At 43.3% G+C, this 18,994-nt stretch overlaps 1 protein-coding gene across 3 annotated transcripts in view; it reads left to right on the forward strand.

Annotated features, from left to right (window-relative positions):
• The window catches only part of Znf831 (zinc finger protein 831), a 104,192-nt gene extending 87,563 nt beyond the window's left edge, over positions 1-16,629 (forward strand). For all 3 annotated transcript variants that reach the window (XM_048810895.1, XM_048810896.1, XM_048810894.1), the window contains 2 exons: positions 10,677-10,831; positions 11,534-16,629. In XM_048810895.1, coding sequence (XP_048666852.1) covers positions 10,677-10,831; positions 11,534-12,382 — 1,004 coding nt within the window. In that variant the 3' untranslated portion in view covers positions 12,383-16,629. The remainder of the gene's footprint in view (positions 1-10,676; positions 10,832-11,533) is intronic.
• The last annotated feature ends 2,365 nt before the right edge of the window (positions 16,630-18,994 follow it).

The raw sequence follows: 18,994 nt of genomic DNA on the forward strand, positions 1-18,994 counted from the left end.
CCCCCCCGACAACCCTGAGCTTCTGGGTCCGTCTCTCTCTCGTCCTTCTGCAGCCTGCTCCCCTGGGATTTTCAGGGTATGTGACCTGTTTTTGTTCATCTGCAGATGGGAGCGAGAAGCTGCCAACCACAGTTTCCTCTCCTGTGCTTTTGTAGGACTGCAGAGTGGACTCCTTTTGTGAGCAGCGGGGTAGAAACCATCAGGAAAGACCTTTCTAGTTTTTACAAACCTTCCAGTGGACATTCTAGGTGGTTCTCCTAGGTCAGTTGCTGCTCTTAAAAAAATAGCCCAGAACTCAGAGTTCCCGATGCATTTCACAGGCTACAGGTGATCTCTAAGGCACCTGTTACTTTCTGGCCCTCTCCCCTTCCTCCGCCTTGTTAGTAGTCCTACTGTATTTCTAGGTGGGCTTTTGGGCTTGGGGGGAGTTGAATTTTAATTTTCAGTGCGCTTTCACTTTCAAGTGTGAAGACACTGGGGTAAGGAGTCAGGCAGAGTGCTCCTGAAGTGAGAATGTTCTCTAATTCCAGATCCGTATCACAAAGGACACCTTTTCCAAAGCTGATGTGAGGACAGGAGAGAGAATTCATAGCACTTTGTAGGCTGAGGTCCATCTCCTCCTATTGACTCTCTCCCCTTTGTTCCTCCCACCTCAACTTCCAAGTTGAGTGTGACCTTGGAGTTCAAGTCCCCACCATTTTCTCAGCAGGGCTGAGCTGGCGCTGGAGATTTTGTTCTCTGCTTCAGTCTGAAAGAACTCAAGACCGTTTCCGGTATTTCTTGTTGGAATCCATAGAAACCATGTCCAGGCTTTTGCTAAGAAAACACCACTCCAGACGCCTTACAGAAGCTTTGCGGGCGCCCAAGGACTCTTTCTTTTTTCTTTTTTTTTTTTTGGAGGAGGAAATCTTGAGAAAAGATGAAGAGAGGAGAAAGCATTTCAAATATCCCATAGTCCACCCCACTGACTTTCTTTCATTATTAAGTAAACCGCACTTCTAGAATAAGTCAGTAGATTTTGGTATGGACATTTTAAAAGAGTAATTTTGGACCTTGTTTGTTTTCCCCCCTTTATTTGGGACCCCTTGTGTTCAGGCGGTGTTTAAACCTTCCATCCCTCTACATTGCTAGGATATTTCAACTGGCTCTTCCACTAATATTGTTTGGAAGAAATGTCTGAGTGGACAAAAGTGTTCAGCTTCCCAAACCTTTCCCCTACCACGCAAAAGGGAAAGAGAACTCCAGGGCAGGAGGTCTGCAGTGGGAAAAGCCTCCCGAGCTCCACCGGATCTGTACCTGAACACGTTATGGAAACGAAATAGCCCCCCCCCCTCACATCCTCTTGTCTGATTTTCTTAACAAATTAAGCTTCATGATTTTAATTTCAGTTTGAGTCTAGGTTCTTCCTCGGCGTTGACCTTTCCATGGAGGCTGAACCTAGCGGGTTTTGGTCTCTTTTTCCTAAGTTGATCAGAACCCCAGATTTGTCAAGGGACCCATGTTCTCTTTCTCATACCATTTCTAATTTGATAGGAGCCTACTTCTCCCCCTCTCAGGACTCATGAGGAAGTACAGGGAAGCTCATTCTTCCCAGCTGTCATCAGTGAAATGGACTGGTTTCTCCTTTTTAAGGATGCAAAACTTGTGGAGAAATGAACCTTCCCTAATACCTCAATCCCATTTGGAGAAAGGGGCAGTTGTTTCTGGATCCAGTAATGAGAAGCATTGGAAATGATAGTTCAGAGATCAGATACTCTTGATTTCAGTTTTGGACTTGTAGATTTCCAAGGACACGTGAACGTGTGGCATTATTTTTCTCTTCATGGGTCTTCTTTTGCTCCTTAACTTTCAGGAACAGGCAGTGGTTCAGGGACAAAGTAACCTGAACTTAAGAATTGATTTTTGAATGTGACTTTCCACTACCCATCTTTCAGGAAGAGAAAAACAAACAAACAAACAAACAAACAAAAAACCAACAAGACAAAACAAAACAAACCTCTGACAGGGAAATTTTAAATAGATTGCCTTTTGTCAGAGAAAGAGAAAAGAACTGAGTGCCACTAAGAAAAATTGTTTCTGAAATAAAATGTGTGGTTACTTTGAAGAGACAAACCTACAGAGAACCGCACTGTGGAGAGATGCCCTGGCATGTAGCTGGTTTGGGTGGACGTGTTTTTCTGCTCCTCTCTGAGGCCTCGGGACCTGTAGGCCATTTTAGAGATTCCTCAGGCTGTCCACTTGTGACACTCCAGCCAGATTAGGTGTCCTTGAGCTGTGATTCATAGCCCATCTCTTTGCGGCATTTACCGCAATACCAGTCATTGTATAAATTATGTGCTAATTTTTCTCTCTTTAGCTAAGTGTGTACTGCATCAACGCTATAGAATTGAGCTCCTTAAATGATTCGCTATCAACCTGTGCTCAATTCCAGGGCAAGGCCAGGGTGGAGGTCTTTGATTTTTTTTCTCACCTTGCCTCATTTATTTTCCTTCTTGCTGGAATCTCTTTTTAAAATTCTGCACATAGTTAAACTTTTAAATGACTGAAATAGTTTAACTGGGCTCCTCCCCACAACATAGTTTAGGGAAAATTCCTAGCTGTCTTTCGTTTAAAAAAATTTTTTTTTAAGTATAAAGAACTGTTCCAACATGTCCTCCTAGAGGTGAAATGTTTACCTAACTGTGTAAGAGACAGAGGACCTAAACTGGTGTGAGATGGTGGTATACTTCTCTAGGAGTAACTAGAGGAGGGGGATTTCTTTCAGACTTCACCGTTGTGTCATTCTGCCATGAGGAGATGGACAGGTGGGGTGGGGGCTCCCACTCTATCCCTGTGTCCTGCACTCTGCCTCAAATCACCTCAGAATTTTTTCCCAGGGAAAAACAAAATGGCAGCCTGAACTCCAGGGCTCCCTCTTCCACCAGCTCCCTCCCTACCTCTTCGACTAGAGCTAATGGCTCTGTACCATTATTTTTCCTGTCAGAATTAATAGGGAGATATTCTTTTCCCAGAGCCATTAGTTAAGTAATATTGCTTACAGAATTGCTGAAACAGGATAACACCTTCTTCTCCAGGGTGTAAATCTTAAGAAATGATGAGGCAAGTGCTTAAACACATCAATTATATTCCAAAGCCTGAACTTTTCTCTTTACAATTTTCATTTAGATTAAGAAAGTTTGAAATTAATGATCCATAAAGTAGATTCTCTTGATTTAATTTCGGCACTAAAGAATTCAAATAATATTAGCTTTCCTCCCTTCATTTAGTTTCCCTTCTTCTCCACAATTTGTCCTCTCTTTAGTTTAGAGCATTCTCTTATTGTCTGGGCATGATTAAAGTTTTGAGAATACTTTTCCACTAAATTTTTTTTTTTTTTTAGAAAATGGTAAGTGAAGTGTTCTCAAACTGATTGCCTTTCATCAAAGAAAGAGAACAGAAATGAGAACCTTAGAGAAGAGTGGTTTCTGAAAAAGAAGATTCAAATGATTACATAGAAGAAGGAAAACTAAAAAAAAAAAAATGGAATTACAGAAATACTCTAGGTTCAGCTAGAGATTGAAAAATATCTTTCTCTTCTTTTCATAGGCTTCATAGCTTTTCTCTGCCAAAGAAACTGAACTTGAGTTACCAGTGTGTGGAGACTTATCTTCTTCTATCAGCAGTTTCAGTAAGAGGACTGACTGAACTTTTTTTTTTTTCCTTTGTGGTGTTGGAGATTGAACCCAGGGCCTTGTGCATGCAAGGCAAACACTCTACCAACTGAGCTACATCCACAGCCCATCATTGGACTTTAGCTTTGCCTGAACATACTGGACACATCCTGGGAATTTGTTTTATTATTTACAGTCCAAATTTTGGAAGCACTATCATAAGTTGTCTTATTTTTTCTGACCCACTAATGGTATCAAGTAATACCATGCTTGTTGCAACATATACAACAGCACAGACATAGTAAGAAAAGTCTGACAACTCTCTGTCGCCCGAGGCCACCAGAGTTAGGTTGGTGCACATCCTTCTACGCCTTTCTCCACATGCAAGCAAATATGGACAGACTCTTTTTTCTTTTCTTCTAACAGAAAAGGACAATGCCCCAGTAGGAATCACCAACTCTTCTTCATGTACCTTGTAAAAAACTCTCGGCCAACACATGCATAGATCATTTTAGTACTGGCATAAACTCCCACAGTCTGGATATACTATCCTTCGTTTCTCCAGCCTTTCCTCTACTGACAGATGATCATGTTGATTCCTGCTGTTTTTTTTTTTTTTTTTTTTTGCTATCGTTGCAGAGAACATTCTAGCTCAGTTTCCCAAGGAACAACTGATGGAACAATAGCTTTATCATTATTTTTTAGCTCATCTTGTAAGATATTACCAAATTGCTGTTCAGAAACAGATTCACTCTCCCATAAATGTTTTTTAAACAGTATTTAAAAAATATTTTTAGCTGTAGATGAACACAATACGCTTATTTTGTTTAGTTTGTTTATATGGTGGGGGGGTTGAACCCAGTGCCTTAGTAGGCAAGGGCTCTACCATTGAGCCACAATCCCAGCTCTTAAATGGTATTTTAAAAAGGAAGCTTTACCTCAGCAAGAGGGGAGAGCTTTGCTCTCACCGTCACTGAGGCACTTGAGTTTCCTAAATAATCAATGGGTAACCTACTGGCCTCTCATTGGCCAAATTCAGGACACGGAGATGTCGAGTAGCACAGTTGTTGTGGTGGTTTTGAAAATTAGCTATTAATATTTAAAATCACATCAAATGTCAATGTCTAGTTAGTTTCTCTTGCAGAGTGGACAGCTGTGCTGAGCAGGAGGCTGGGTCCCTTCACCACCTCTCTCAGGGGCCCCTTCAGTCTGGGCATGAGGATGCTCCCTGCTGCCCCCAGAGCCCCCCAAGGGTGGGATTCGCCTGGCTCCTGCAGCATCCAAGTCGGTCATCTTTGGGGCCAGAAAACTCAGTCGCATTACAGGATATTCATCAGCACCCAGGGGCTCACCCAGGAGAGGTGGAGACACCCCCACTCCCACACTCTGAGTCAGGACACCCCAAAAGTCCCCAGTTATCACTTTGGGTTAAATCAGAACCCCTGGTTTGAATGCACTTTCCTGGGTAAATTCTGAGATAAAGCTAACTCTGCAATGTCTCTGGCCAGCCCCCTTCACCAAGCAGAAAACATCCAGAGGACGAAGTGGTCCAAACCTGCTCCTCTCATCTGCAGCGTGGAGATGCAGGACAAGTGGATTTGCAGGTGGTTCTGGGGTGGAAGCTTCGCCTAGTATCTCTCTCTCTCTCTCTCTCTCACACACACACACACACACACACACACACACACACACGACTTGGTTTTCTAAATACCGTGTGAGGAGTACCACGAGTCCCTGGTGCAAAGGTAGACATCGCCTTTGTTTGCTGCATTTTTTCTTTTGCAGGTGGCCAGCCACCTGCCTGATGCCCTGCAGCTCCCCCCACAGGGGTTTCTGGGGCCAGCAGCGGGCTGCCAGGGACCCCGGGCTCCCCTTCTCTGCCAGGACATCTCCATCTCTTCTAATGACCTCCCGGTATCTTTTCCCGTTAGAATTAATGGAGAAGTATTAATTCTTTCCCCAAAGCTATTAGTTAAGTTGCAGTGCTTGGAAATTGCTGAAACAGAATAATTTCTCCTTCATCCCAGGGTGTAAATCTTGAGGAGCGATGAGAAGCTGTTTCAGGGGTATCGACTATATCCTAGAAAAGAGGCCCACATAGACAATTTTCACCCAGCAACAAGAAACTTTTAACATGATGACGCATAATACAGAGTGTCTAGGTTCAGTCTGGGCATTTCATGCTTCAAACAGTATTTCTTTATTGTCTCCATTTTTCTTTCCGTGATTTGAGAATCCTTCTCTGTCTCTGTGTTTTAAGGCCATGCTCTTATTGTCTGGACATGATCAAATTTTTAACTTAGAGCAAGATTTAAAATACCATTTTGCCCTCAACACAGTTTAGGTGGAGGTTGTTGGAGAGGGAGAGGACTCATTCTGCTCGCCCTTCATCACAGGAATAGAAAGGAGATGAGAGTCACTAAGAAAAGTGGTCTGCTGAAGTGGAAGATTTGGTCATGATTACTTAGAGGCAAACTTTCCAAAGATCACATTAGGATGGCGCAGAGTGCCCCAGGCTGCGTGGGTAAATGTGCTCCTTGGTGCTCTTGGGCCTGCCCACCTGGGGCTCTTGTCTGGAGCTGCCTCGGTGGCCCACCTCCAGGCACTGATTGGTTTCTGATTGTCATGAACTTCATCCTGCTCCCCTGAGAGGAACAAGCCTCTCTCTACCATTCTTCCTAGTCATGTTTTTTTCCTAAATAGGTTTTATAAAAAAATTATAACAGGATTGCAGAAACCCAAGAGCTTACTGCCAACTGTATGATAACACCAGGTATACAGAGGGCAGTAAAATGGGTAGAATAATCTCATGAACACATGATTCCGGCTCAGGATGATTGATGGCGGTGTGGCCAGTGTGGTTTCCCTCCTTCCCAATGGTATAGGTTGGGTCGGGACCCTCTGGTTTTCCCTTCATAGTGTTCACTATATTTGTTTGGTAGATTTTCTGTGCAATTCTTTGCTTCCTGAATCTCTTCTCCATTAGAGAGTCATTTCTGTGAGGGGGATCTGAGCCTCCTCCACTGTTGAGCTAGCCCCCTGTGTGTGGCTTGTTTCTCTCGGGGCACCCCATCAACATTCCATCAAGGCTTAGGCTCAATAATCAGGGTCAAAAGGGGGCTTCAAAAGTATGGGCTTAACAAACGAGCTCCATAAATATTTGAACAAATAAGCAAAGTACTGTCGACAAGGTGATTGCTTTTAAAGCCCTCCCGGCTCTCTAAGTAATCTCACTTTTTAATCGCCAGTGAGTTGTCATCCTTTAATGACAGGAATCCTTCTAAACAGGTTCATCTCCAGTTGACTGACAGCCGAGGAGATGGTGCCCGCTTTTGTGACCATGCTGGCAGCTTTCTTAGAAGGCCGATGCCGGGCACCCACTTTTAGCCCCTGCCAACTCCATCTGTAGACTCCATGGTAATGGAGTTGGGGTGTATGGGAACAAACCCAAAGAAACGTTTCAAATGACTTACATTTTCAGATAATGATACTTGAGTAGTACATGGACTAGCATTTTAGCAAGGCCTAGAATTCTGGCAGCTGAAAGCAGGTTTGAGCCGGAGTGGGCAGCGACGTCCCAAGCTCTCATCCTTTCTTTGCCACATTTTCTTTTTAATTATCTTACATTTCCTATGGCCCTTTCAAGAGGGCTAAATTTACAATTGCTGTAATGGCTGAAGCCGTTGCTTCCTCCTGACGTGGCGTGGCAATTATTTCTGAGAGACATTATTAAAAACGCAGCCTTTAATCAGGGGAAGAACAGAACAGCAGCGAGCGGCAGTGAGAGATGGCTCCTCTAATGAGATCCACGTAATGGCGTAAGAGCAGCCGGTGCTCCTGAGATGGCAGGGCGACGCGGCATCTGTAATTTCTGAAGACGCAGGAAGTGATTCATGCAGTGTGATTCTGAAGCTGGCACAGGAGCACATTCTGTGCCTTTGGATGTGACCAGGGCATGACTGACTTTTTGGAAAGGCCATTCGTTTAAAAGCAAGTTAGTGTCCTGCTTCAATAATCCAAATTAGTTTAACACACTTCGGTGACATTATTTCAGCATTTTTCACAATTATTAGAGATAACTCACTTTTCTCTGTAGACTGTAGGGTCAAAAGCAAATTAAATCAATGGATTTTCTTCCTCCATGCTCTCAGATGAGCCAGAAGTTTTCTGTCTGACTTGCTCTGCCCTTTCTGTTTGAGCTTAAAAACCCAAACAACCTGTTGGGGAGACATTGCCAATTTGATTACTTTCTCTTTGCTAATTAGTTTTGCCTTCCTGTTGGATGGAATGAATGGCCTGGCCATTTTGTCACCGTGGGGACAGAGCTTAAGTGGAGCAGTTGTCCTGGGAAACTGTGGCCACAGGAATGTCCCCATCATTATTAATGTCTGGAGATTCGTCCCCTTAATTACTTCTGTCTGGAGATGTGTCGCAGAGTGAAAATCTGTCTTGACACCATCACTTTCTCCACTCTTACTTCCTTGCTATGATCAAGTCACCCCATGTGGCCCCAGACCCCGGCAACCCTCAGGGATGCCAGGCACAGCCAGTCTAGCAGGGGATGAGGGACCTGCTGAATGGTAGTCTGCCATGGAGCCCCATACCTCCTCCCCAGCCCTGACTCAGGGACCAGCAGCCTGCCTTGCACTTCCTAGGCAGCAGGTAGGAGGACCCTTCGATAAAGATCCAGAGAAGCCTCAGGGCTTCCTACTTCCCCTCGGGGCTGGGGGATTGCCAGACGCTGGGGCCCCTGGTTGAGAAACTGCACCCATGAAGTGCTAGCACCAAATAGATTTTTACAGCCACTTCTTAAATATGGGCCAATATTGAAGATGGCTCCTTCCCTCAAGAGAGCCTGTGACAGGAAGAGAAAGACAAAAACACACTGAAACAAAAGAAGACGGGAGAGAGACCCCTGCAAGGAGCAGCAAGACCCAGCAGCCACAGCAATAAGCTGTCATCTGAGTTGCCAGAGAAAAAAGGGAAGGTGACAAAGAACAGGATGCAATTTTAGAAAATGGAAAAGGACCTTAGAAATTTAAAGAATGACAGCAGAAATAGCAACTTATGAGCTGGAATGTAAAAATGGGCACCCTATGGAACCGTTAGGTGTCCATCAGTGGATGCATGGATAAGGAAAATGTGGTCTATGTACACAATGAAGTTTTATTCATCCACAAAGATGAACGAAATTATCTCATTTGCAGGAAAATGGATGAAACTAGAGACCATCATGTTAAGTGAAATAAGCCAAACTCAGAAGGTCATGTTTTCCCATATGTGGAGACTAGAGAGGAAAGGGGAAAAAAGGTGGGGGCAGATCTCATGAAAATCAAAGAGAGATGAGTAGAGTAGAGGAAAGAGACCAGGGGAAAGAGGAGAGGGAAGGGGAAATGCAGGGAAACAGTATTGGCCAAATTATATTGTTCTATGTGTGCATGCGTGAACAGGTAACAACAAACCCCACCACCATGTATGGTTAGAATGCACCAATGGAAAAAAATGTGGAAAAAAGATGATGGAATTCTCCCAAAAGAAAACAAGAAGACAAAGATATAGAAAATATGGGGGAAAAAAAGAAAAAGAAAAGATTATAGCAGGAGGTACAATAACCTAACAAGAGAAGTTCTATAAAGAGAGAAAATACAAAATAGAAGGAAATCAAAGCAATGGCACATAAGTCCAAGAGATCTTTCAAACAACACAGGGCCATCGTTGATAGCAATGCATTATATTCTTGAAAATTCCTGAGAGTAGATTTTAGGTGTCCTCACTCCACACCCACAGAAAGATAAGTATTTGAAGCAATGCATATGTTAATTTGTTTCATTTAGCTTTTCCATAAAGCATAGATAGTTAAAACAATACAATTTTTTAAAAAAGAAAGAATGAACCATATTTTTCTAAAATCAAAGGACAGGGTTTAGATGGAAAGGACCCACGGCACGCCAGCAGGTGCCTGAAGACACCAGGATCTGCCCCCACCTTTCTCTTTCCCTTTGCTCTGTAGTCTCCACATATGAGAAAACATGACCCTTGACCTTCTGACGTTTGGCTTATTTTGCTTAACATGATGGTCTCTTGTTCCATCCATTTTTCCGCAAGTGACACTGGGCGTGAGGGGAGCCACAGAGCTTCCAGAAGAGGAAGCACACACCATTGCACCAGAGGATGGTGAACCATGAATCATATTCACACAGAACCTGACAGTGCTGCACCATGGGTTCTGGTTCTCTTTCCTTCTTTCCCCCTAACAAGATTTATTATGGGCCCAGAACATGGGAGTGTTAGACTCTCAATAGAGATATTTCTAAAGAAATGAAATGAAATCTTAGGCACTTGATTTTCTTAGGGGAATGATTTTAGTAATATGTCCATCGAAAGCTAAGCAAAAGAGAAAAAAAAATTATTATTTACTCCCAGGGAAGCAGCTTGGGCAGGAGGTGCCCAGCCGTGAGGGTCAAGGGTGCGCCCCTAGACACTGTTTATATGCCCAAACGAAGCCTGGCTCAGATTGCAGAATGGTGGGCAGAGGATGAGAAGTGTGGTGTTGGTGTTGGTGGTGGGAAGAGTGATGTGGTGGACAAGGGTGTGGGAAGGGCTGACCTCTGCCCTGATGGGAAGTCATCAAGTACACAGGGTGCTGTCATCCATAGTCTAGCCTGAAGCTTCTACTGGGGCCACCTGTTGTATGGCAGATAAATCAAGCTGATCTGAAATGAATCTGAGTAAATATGGCCAGGAAGATGATTGGTGGTGGTGGGGAAGGGAGTGGAACACCACATGAAGTAGCCTTTACAATGAATGGGGAACTGTTTGGGGAACTGATGCTGCTACTTCTGTCCTCCACAAAAGTGAAGATGACTTATCTGACCGAGTGTGGACTGGTCAGAGGTAAAGGGAGCTAAGTGACGTGATGGGAGGTGAACCTGGAAGTGAAAGGAAGACAAGGACCAGCTCTTGGGAAGTTGTTTCTTGTGCCTTTTATAATTCCAGATGTCTATACTCATGTCTCCCCGTCTTCAGGTCTAAACCTGCAAGGAGACCTTGCCACTTCAGAATTTTCTCTTGGTTATGGGAATGAAGAAGAGAAGGAAGATGACTGTGGCCGCATCTCAGAAAACGCCTCTCCTAGTTCAAGTTCAAGGACCGTCAGGGAAAGAGACAAATTAACTGCGAAGGTGGGGATCATGACTTCGAGCTATCTCTGCCTGCCCGTGGTCTAGAATTAGGGCTCCCCTTTTCCTGTTGTCATTGTTGGCTGTTGCAAAATGAGCTGGGCCCCTCATTAGAGCTTCCTGGCCCTGAAACACAGGGTGACTCTGCTTGTGAAGCAGTTGGGATTATTTCTGATGGTTTATTACAAATCCTCAGGACATTAGTAATTCATACCTGAAGGAAGATGTTGCCGTACATCAGACAGTACTGGGACAGGAGGTCACCCCTGGCAGATCGTGGGGCCGCATGTTGAAGACCACTAGCATACAGACCCAGACCACAGGTTGAGCAGTGCTGATGTGGATCCACTGAACACATTGTGCCATAAAATCACACGGCGTTGTGTGAGCTGTGGGGACGGCCAGCAGGAAGCTTAGGCCTGGGTGGATAATTGAGTGGTTTTGTTTTTAACACAGCTAGATAAAAACACATAGCAATCTCAGCAGCCTATTTTGTATCAATAAGGAGCCTGACTTGAGTTAATGCTCCAATTAGTTATTAATGGAAACTTATTGAGGGCATCACATTGAAGTTCATGCTCAGTAAAGAATCATTAAACCTTGAGACCTTGTTTTCATTGAGGACCACGTTTCTGACTAGTTTTTTTCTTGTACCAATTAACCTTTTCTCCCTCTTTTTTTTTTTTCCTTTGCACTCTGTTGCAGGATATTTCTCCATCTGCTGGCAAGCATGATGGCTGTTCTCAGCAGCATGACACTGCTGCCCTGTCAGGGTTATCCCTGCAAGTTGACACCTGTGTGGCAGTGGCAAAGGATGACCCTATGTCTCGTGGCAAAGGTCTTGAGGCTGGATATCTGGAAGCTCAGCTGCCACCATCCCAGGGTTCAGTCTCGGGACATCTCAAGCCATGTGTTTCCTCTGATGCTCAAGAGCCTCCTTCTTATGAGTCCAAAGGAACCTTTCCCCACCATGACATTGCTACCTCTGTTGCTGCCATCTGTATTTCTGTGGGGGTGGCAGCAGGTCACACAGTGCTGGGCATGCACAGTGCAGAGCCTCAGGAGCACAGCTGTGCTGCAGGGGAAACTCTGGCCCAAAGCTCCCCAGACAGAAGAGCCATCACCGAGGGCATATCACAGACACCCCTGCCAGCAAAACTTGCATCTGGACACCAGACTGTAGGCTCAGTTCCCCTGGCCTCAACCGGAAAGGTTCATCTTGAAATACCAGCTTTAGGACTAAGTTCAACTTGTTCCCACCAAGAGGAAGGGAGACCCCAGGTGGCCTTTCCTTCCAGGGGTCAACATGGGTGTGGGCAAAAGGCCTTCCCCTGTCCCACTATAGGAACTGACAGTGGGAAATGCCAAGTATCTGGATTGATCACTCGGAAGGGCTGTGGGGTTTCTTCTAACCCAGGGCAGCCCTCAGAAGTCCCTGAGGCCCCTTCTAGATCCGTGAGGAAGAGGAGTTTGGAAGGAATGAGGAAGCAAACTCGGGTGGAGCTCAGCGACTCCAGCAGTGATGATGAGGACCGCCTGGTCATAGAGCTATGACATCTCCGCGACAAGACGAAGTCCCTGGCTGAAGACTGTTGATGCTTCACAAGAAAATGTCCTTAAGCTGCAGAAGCACTGATGGTACTTACAAAACACCTGCAGACCAGAAAGCCATCTGGGCTCCTTCCAAGCCAGCTCCAATCAGCTCCAAACCCCAGTTGGCTGCACCCTTTCCCAGTTCCTATTGGGCAGGCCTAACAGGCTCCTCCAGTGCCACGAAGCTCCGCCTGAGAAGGCTCCACGTACACAGAGACGGGCCTTGACTGCAGCCTAAGCCCAGAGTGGGTCCCACTGCCTCACTCTGAGAGGAGCACATTCACCCAGGGAGCCACAGTTGGCCCACTGACCAACTGGTGGACCTGGGGTCAGGCCACTGACTTCTCCACTAGTAAGCGGAAGGTTTGCTTCAGGTAGTGAGCACACATGGGATGATGGGGGGGGGGGCTTCAAAAAAGGGAGTGTGACTTGGGCAACATTCCGAGACAAAATTCAGATGTACTGAAAAACTGATTTGGTCGAGGTAATTTGCCTCCTTGGTGGAAGCTGTAAATATACTTCAAAATGCCCATGGTCTGGTGAAGTGCTGATATCCTTCAATGTTGCACAAATGGTCAATGCTCATTTATGGTCAAATGACGCACGCACTTGCTGCTCTTGTACCTGGTGCCTTTTCTGTGAGACCCCTGAGACCATTAGTTTTTCCAGCTCTTTGCAAAGGAACGCTGTGTTAAAAGTCAATAGAACAGTCTTTCTGTAATGAGTCATTTTTTGAGGGGGAAAAATTCACTTATTTTCCTCTGATTCTTTTTGTCATATTGTGCTCTGAGCAATTTCAATTAGAGGGTTCCATTTTAGTAATCTGTGCAGCTTGAATTGATGCCTGCTCCTCGTGACGGGAACCTTTCAGACTTCCTCCAGAAGCTTCAAGGATACAAAACTAATTGGAGTTTTGACGCTGTTTTACATCTCAGTAATTTTATTTTGGGGGCTTGGTGTTACTTTGCTGTCAAATTAAATCAGCCTCTGTATTGTGCAAGTCAGAACAGCACAGATAAAATTCCCCAGTATTCCAAGCCAGCGCACCCCTATGCAGAGGAAAATAGCAGGTCTACGTCAGCCAGCCCACTGAGCAGAGCCTCAGATTTCCTGCTTCCTCTCCCTCTCCTTAAATGGGAGAGGAAAAACTTAAAGAGGTTTATACTGCTGCATTTCAATAAAATTTTTATACTTGCTTTTGGTATGATTTTGTACAATTTGAAATTTATAGCCAAGCTCTTTTGGCTTAACTTTGATGTAATGATGTTCATATGACATCTTGTACTTCAAAGGCAAAGCAACAATGCAAACCATCTCACACATGTGAACACACTTTGCCAAGCCCTCGCCTGTGACCATGTGTGCTCCCATCTCAAGTCTCTTCATGTGAATTTTCCAATTCTGATGTTATTCATAGAAAACTTCAATGAAGGACCAGCTTCCCCTGGTTACTTAAAATATGTCAGTGGTCATTTCATATGCATTCACAAATAGCTCAGTGATCACAACCTCAGAAGAAGGCATCAGAAGGGAGGTGGATAGGTGCTAGACGTCAATGGAGGGTAATTTTTAAGCCAAGCAAAAGTGCTGCAATGGTCATCAACTCCTGGGAATGGCCTATGCCACTTCCTGGGAGAGGTAGTATAGGGAAGCAGTTGTAGCTCTGGACAGAGAGAGGTGAATTCCCAGCTTGGTCTTTAGCTAGGAAACATTGGTGAAGACCCTCTCTGCACCTCCATTTCCCTAAATGAAATTAAGAGACTTGGACAAGATGAGCTGAGTGTGTTTCCAGATTACAAACCTGGGGAAAGTGGATGACAGAGAAGCTGTCCTCTCCTTAACATGCCTGGGCTCCATGGTTTGGAGATGTTCTTCATGGAAGCCTTGCCCTAGGGGTTCTGCATGTGAGAATTTGGGTGACAATCACGAGGAACAGAAGCAAAAACCTCTGGTGCGGTAGTGCTGCAAAGCTTCATTTAATTCTTTCCCAGAGTTCCGGATTTTGGTGTGATGTCACCAATCTTATAAATGTTGGTTTATAATCCAAATACTAAAAAGCAAAAGCAGAACACTACTGTGTGAGTGGAAGAAAACCTATTTGTTGTCCAAATTGTCTGCTTTGTCTTGGAGGCACTTAATAGGGGAAGGGAATGATTTTCCAGATCCTTCCTTCCTGGATGGCTGCTGAGGTGTCAGCTAGATCTCAGGACCTAGTAAGCTAAAAGTCCAAATAGTACTGGCCACAGGATCGCAGTGGAAGCTCTGTCATTCTGTGAGCCACTGTGAATGGCTGTCATATCACAACCTAGATCCAATATGGCGGAATGCTGATTTCATCTTTTTAACTCCCTCTATGTCCCTCAGAGGTAGGCAGTTGACCAAGTAGTTCTGTTTCACAGGGTTATTTAGCTAGTTGGTGGCAGTGTTCCCAAATATACCTTACTTTGTATTAACATGAATTTGTAAAAAGTTCAATGGATTTTTTAAAAAATCAGAAATGTTTTTTTGAATGATACTAGGAGAGCTGGCTATTGAAGACATTGTAAGCTGAGTTTTGATTCTTTTGTTTTTAATGAAGAATTCTTTCAGAAAGCAACAAACCGATCTCTGATTTTTAGAAACCCAATTTTCCTATGGGTTTTCTTAAAATGAAATGCAACCATGGGAATACATTTTAAGGGTAACATCAACAACCTGTATTCCAGTTTGGACAATTGAAAATAAAATTTAAATATTGTCAGCTGATAATTATTTTCATACTGAATGGGTACATACTGCATGATGTTCAGAAAAGATGTTTATTTTACCACAATGCAAACTCAAGTATAAAGATCAGACGTTTCTTTTTCCCCCTAGTGCTGTGCATTTATTTTCAAGTAAGGGTCTTAATCAATTGGTGCCTCAGCTTCCTCAATGGAGAATAGCTCTGGGGCTGCTGGCATGGGCTGAGGTGAAGGACACTTCAGATTCTTTGCCTCGCTCTCAGGCAAGGTAAGCCAGGGCTACAGCTCCTGATGCTTGAAGTGTTTACCAGTTCATTTCTTTAACTCTATTCCCACCCAGCCACGTCTCACTTCTTCAGATGTTTAAAGGAAAGGGGCCTCACCTCCTTCCTTGGCAATATAAATTTTTACCTGACTTTTAAATTCACATGTTTTTTGGTGGGCAAACTGGATCCTCCTTGTTATAAGCTGTGATGAATAGCTCATCCCTCCTGGTAAGGCCAACCTTCGGAATTCTAGATGAAGTGAATCCTCTTTGGTTCACACTTCACAGTAACCAGGAGGACATGTGATTCCTTTGCCAAGAAATCAAAATAGAAGGGGGGAGGGTGGTATCTCTGAAATCTAGCCAAAATGTGGCTAATACCTTTGTGGGTGACCTAGAGCAAGTTACAATTTCCCTTCCTAAAATCCCACTTCTGAAGCTGAGATCAGAAGAGTAATCTTGAAAATGCATTTTGACCACAGTCCTTGGCATGAAAGAAACGATTTGCAGTCTTATGCCAAAAAGTATTTCCTTGCATTTACATTCATTACTTAGAATGATCACATTATTCATTTTTTCCCCAGCATAGAAATTTGCATTTTGCACAAAATTTGCCTGGTGCAGCAGATTTTTATAGTTATGGAAACTGTCATCATGATGGGAATATGCTGCTGCTCAACTCCCTAGACATAATTTAATATGGGGAGGAGAAAATGGCCTGCCTGGCCTATGGGTGATCATATTTCTACTACTGCAGCAAGAAAAGCTTGTGTATCTTTCCTCACTGCAGTGGTTATTCCCATAGTTCGTGCGTGGGAGAAACTCTGGATTTTGAAACACTACATTTCTTGTCCTTATCTTTCAGAATTCATTAACTACCAATGTCAGGATCTAGAAAACCTTGTATGGTTCTTTGCACCCATGCTTTGTACTTACGTGGGAATGTGCATAATTTGGTCTAAAGAAGTATAGGAATATTTGAGCACATTATTTCACCACTGGAAGAAAAGGAGTCAGGGAAAACCATCAGCCCTTGCTGTATGGAGTCCTGGAGGATGACTCACTATCTTACATGCATAGTAAATTGTCAGGACTTAATACTCTATTGACTGTCCATAATCAGGGAAGCAATTGGCTTCTTGGTTGTTTGTTGACATTTATTTCCATCTTTATATAGTTAAATTATTTTGTTTTGATAAAAATAAAACTTATAATGAAAATGTCTTATCTGTTTTGTTAATATTTTAACTGAAACCACCACAAGCAGTATCCTGTATGACTTGGACATCTGATTATTTCCAACAAGTTGGCCAGACACCCTGTCCGCCATATTGGTATTCCATTCCACTCAACAAAAGGATTAGATAATGGTGAATTATTACTTTTTCTTGTGCTGTTTCTTTCTCCCGTGTGTCTCATTTGTCATTATCTGCCATATTTTATAGTTTGTAACTTAGAAATGTGTTTTTAAACTCTTAAATGTAGCTAAACTTTGAAGCCACATGAGGGCACTATCCACAGTGCAATAATCCAAAACTTTCCCCCTCGGAATTGGTGTTTTTTGGATATTTAATTTTATTCATCAACAGAGAAAACATACTTACATCAAAATTGTGCCTCCTTGCAAATGTAATTCATGTACTTCTTGCAAGAATAAGTAGGCTTATTTTATATCCCAACACAATATTCTTCTTCTGGGTATATATATCGGTTGAAACCACTTGAACCCAACAGGGATACGATGCATTGGGAATAAAAGTGGAAACTTGGAAGGAACAGATACACTAATTGAGGACTCTTAATTGTTTTTTTTCCTAATCTATCAAATTATAATAGTAATAAATTAATCCATTATTTCCAAATTTCAGTCATTTGAGAACCATCTTTTTGCCATATATATCAACAGACTATGTGTAGTCATATTATTTACTTAATACTATTATTCAAATAATCTCTGTTAATGAAGAGATTATTGCTGTCATCAAGAATATCTGTGAAATCTCAAGTTTAATTTGCTCGTTAGGTATATTTTCTAGTTTGTGTTATGATCCATTAAAACTATTAGAAATTGTTTCTCCATGCACCACTTCAGTATCATCTTCAGACCACCATGGTATACTCACTACATTTTGGGAAACATTGAATTCATCTAGAAGGTACACGTATTATTAAATTCTCTACAATGTTCTATTTCCTAGTAAGCATAGCTCTGTCTCACTTTTTCTCCAAGTCAACAGAGTTGGTGACAGCAAGTAAAATGGTAGATATACAGATAGCTTTCTTGAGTCAAAATTTACAGTTGAATAACTAACATTTCAAATCAAAGGATTATCTCATTATTTAGTCTTGAAGTAATACTATAAGGTCTCATCGTGTGATTTTTTTTCTTTGTTTTTGTTTTGACTTTTTGTTGGTTGGCCTTTGGTGAACACAGAACAACACACAGGGATAGCAGATTCACGCACACACACAGCTATCAATTCTGTTGAAAGACCCACTTCCATATTTTAAAATGTGAAGCAAATGGATTTGGCTGCACTAACAGCCACAGAGAGCAAGTTTCAAGTCTCCTCCTTGGTGACAGCTTGTTGATCTTCAGGCTGTGAAGGCAGAAAAACTTGCTCTGTGGCATCTGGGGCCTTTGTCTCCAGCTGTGACAGACATGTTTTCAGTTTCCCTCAGTTTCTGCCAGAGATACACTCAATGCCCTTCACCAATGAGCAACCTGGGATTAGTTCATGGCCATTTCAGCCCAGAAATAGGTAAATTATCTTTCTGTGTAAGTGCACAGCGGATGGATTTCTATAGGGAAATGAAGATTTTATTTGTGCAGCTTCTGGTACAGAGAGACTAAGCCCTGTCCTTGACCACAGAGATCTGGCTGCCTCCAGTGTGTGTTCCATATGCAATGGGATGTAATTCAGCAGGACTGAGGCCTTGCAACTCCCTTGTAAATTAAAGGCCAAATACCCAGTCTTGTTTGTCTATATGATATGTGAACCACAAATGCTAGTGCTCTAGTCAGACATATTTGCTTGAAAGTAGCCCCTTAAACTCACACACACACACACACACACACACACACACACGTATAAAGATACATGGAAAAAACTTACTCAAAAAGTTTTTTCTCTTATTAAAATAAAAAACTGGGTGGGCTGGGGCTGAGGAGCTAGGAAATAAAACAGCTATGATTTGGGCCAGAAGGGATCTCCTTGGGAGCAAGGGCCATGGTCTCTTCATCTTGGTGCTTCTTGTCATTGGAACAGGGCTCTGCTCTTAGCATTAACTCATGTTTGCTAAGTAAACAAATGAAAATGGCTCATCAGGAGTCAGAGGAAGGAAAGAAAGACTCTTAGAAAAGTAATTCAGCCTAATCCCTTTTTTCCTGAAGACCCATCTCATTATCACAGACGGGGCAAACTCCCCATTTTCCCACTACTTTGAGAACACAGTGGCGATTTCCCATTGACTACTCCATCTTCTTGTTCTTTGAACACAGGCCGGGAAGTTTAAGTCTGCCATAGGCAGGAGGATGCAGGAGTGAAGAAGACACATAAAGGAGGAAGGGACACTAGGAAGCGC

The sequence above is a fragment of the Marmota marmota genome, unplaced genomic scaffold (assembly GCF_001458135.2).
Source record: "Marmota marmota marmota unplaced genomic scaffold, marMar, whole genome shotgun sequence".
In the NCBI taxonomy this organism is placed as follows: domain Eukaryota; kingdom Metazoa; phylum Chordata; class Mammalia; order Rodentia; family Sciuridae; genus Marmota; species Marmota marmota.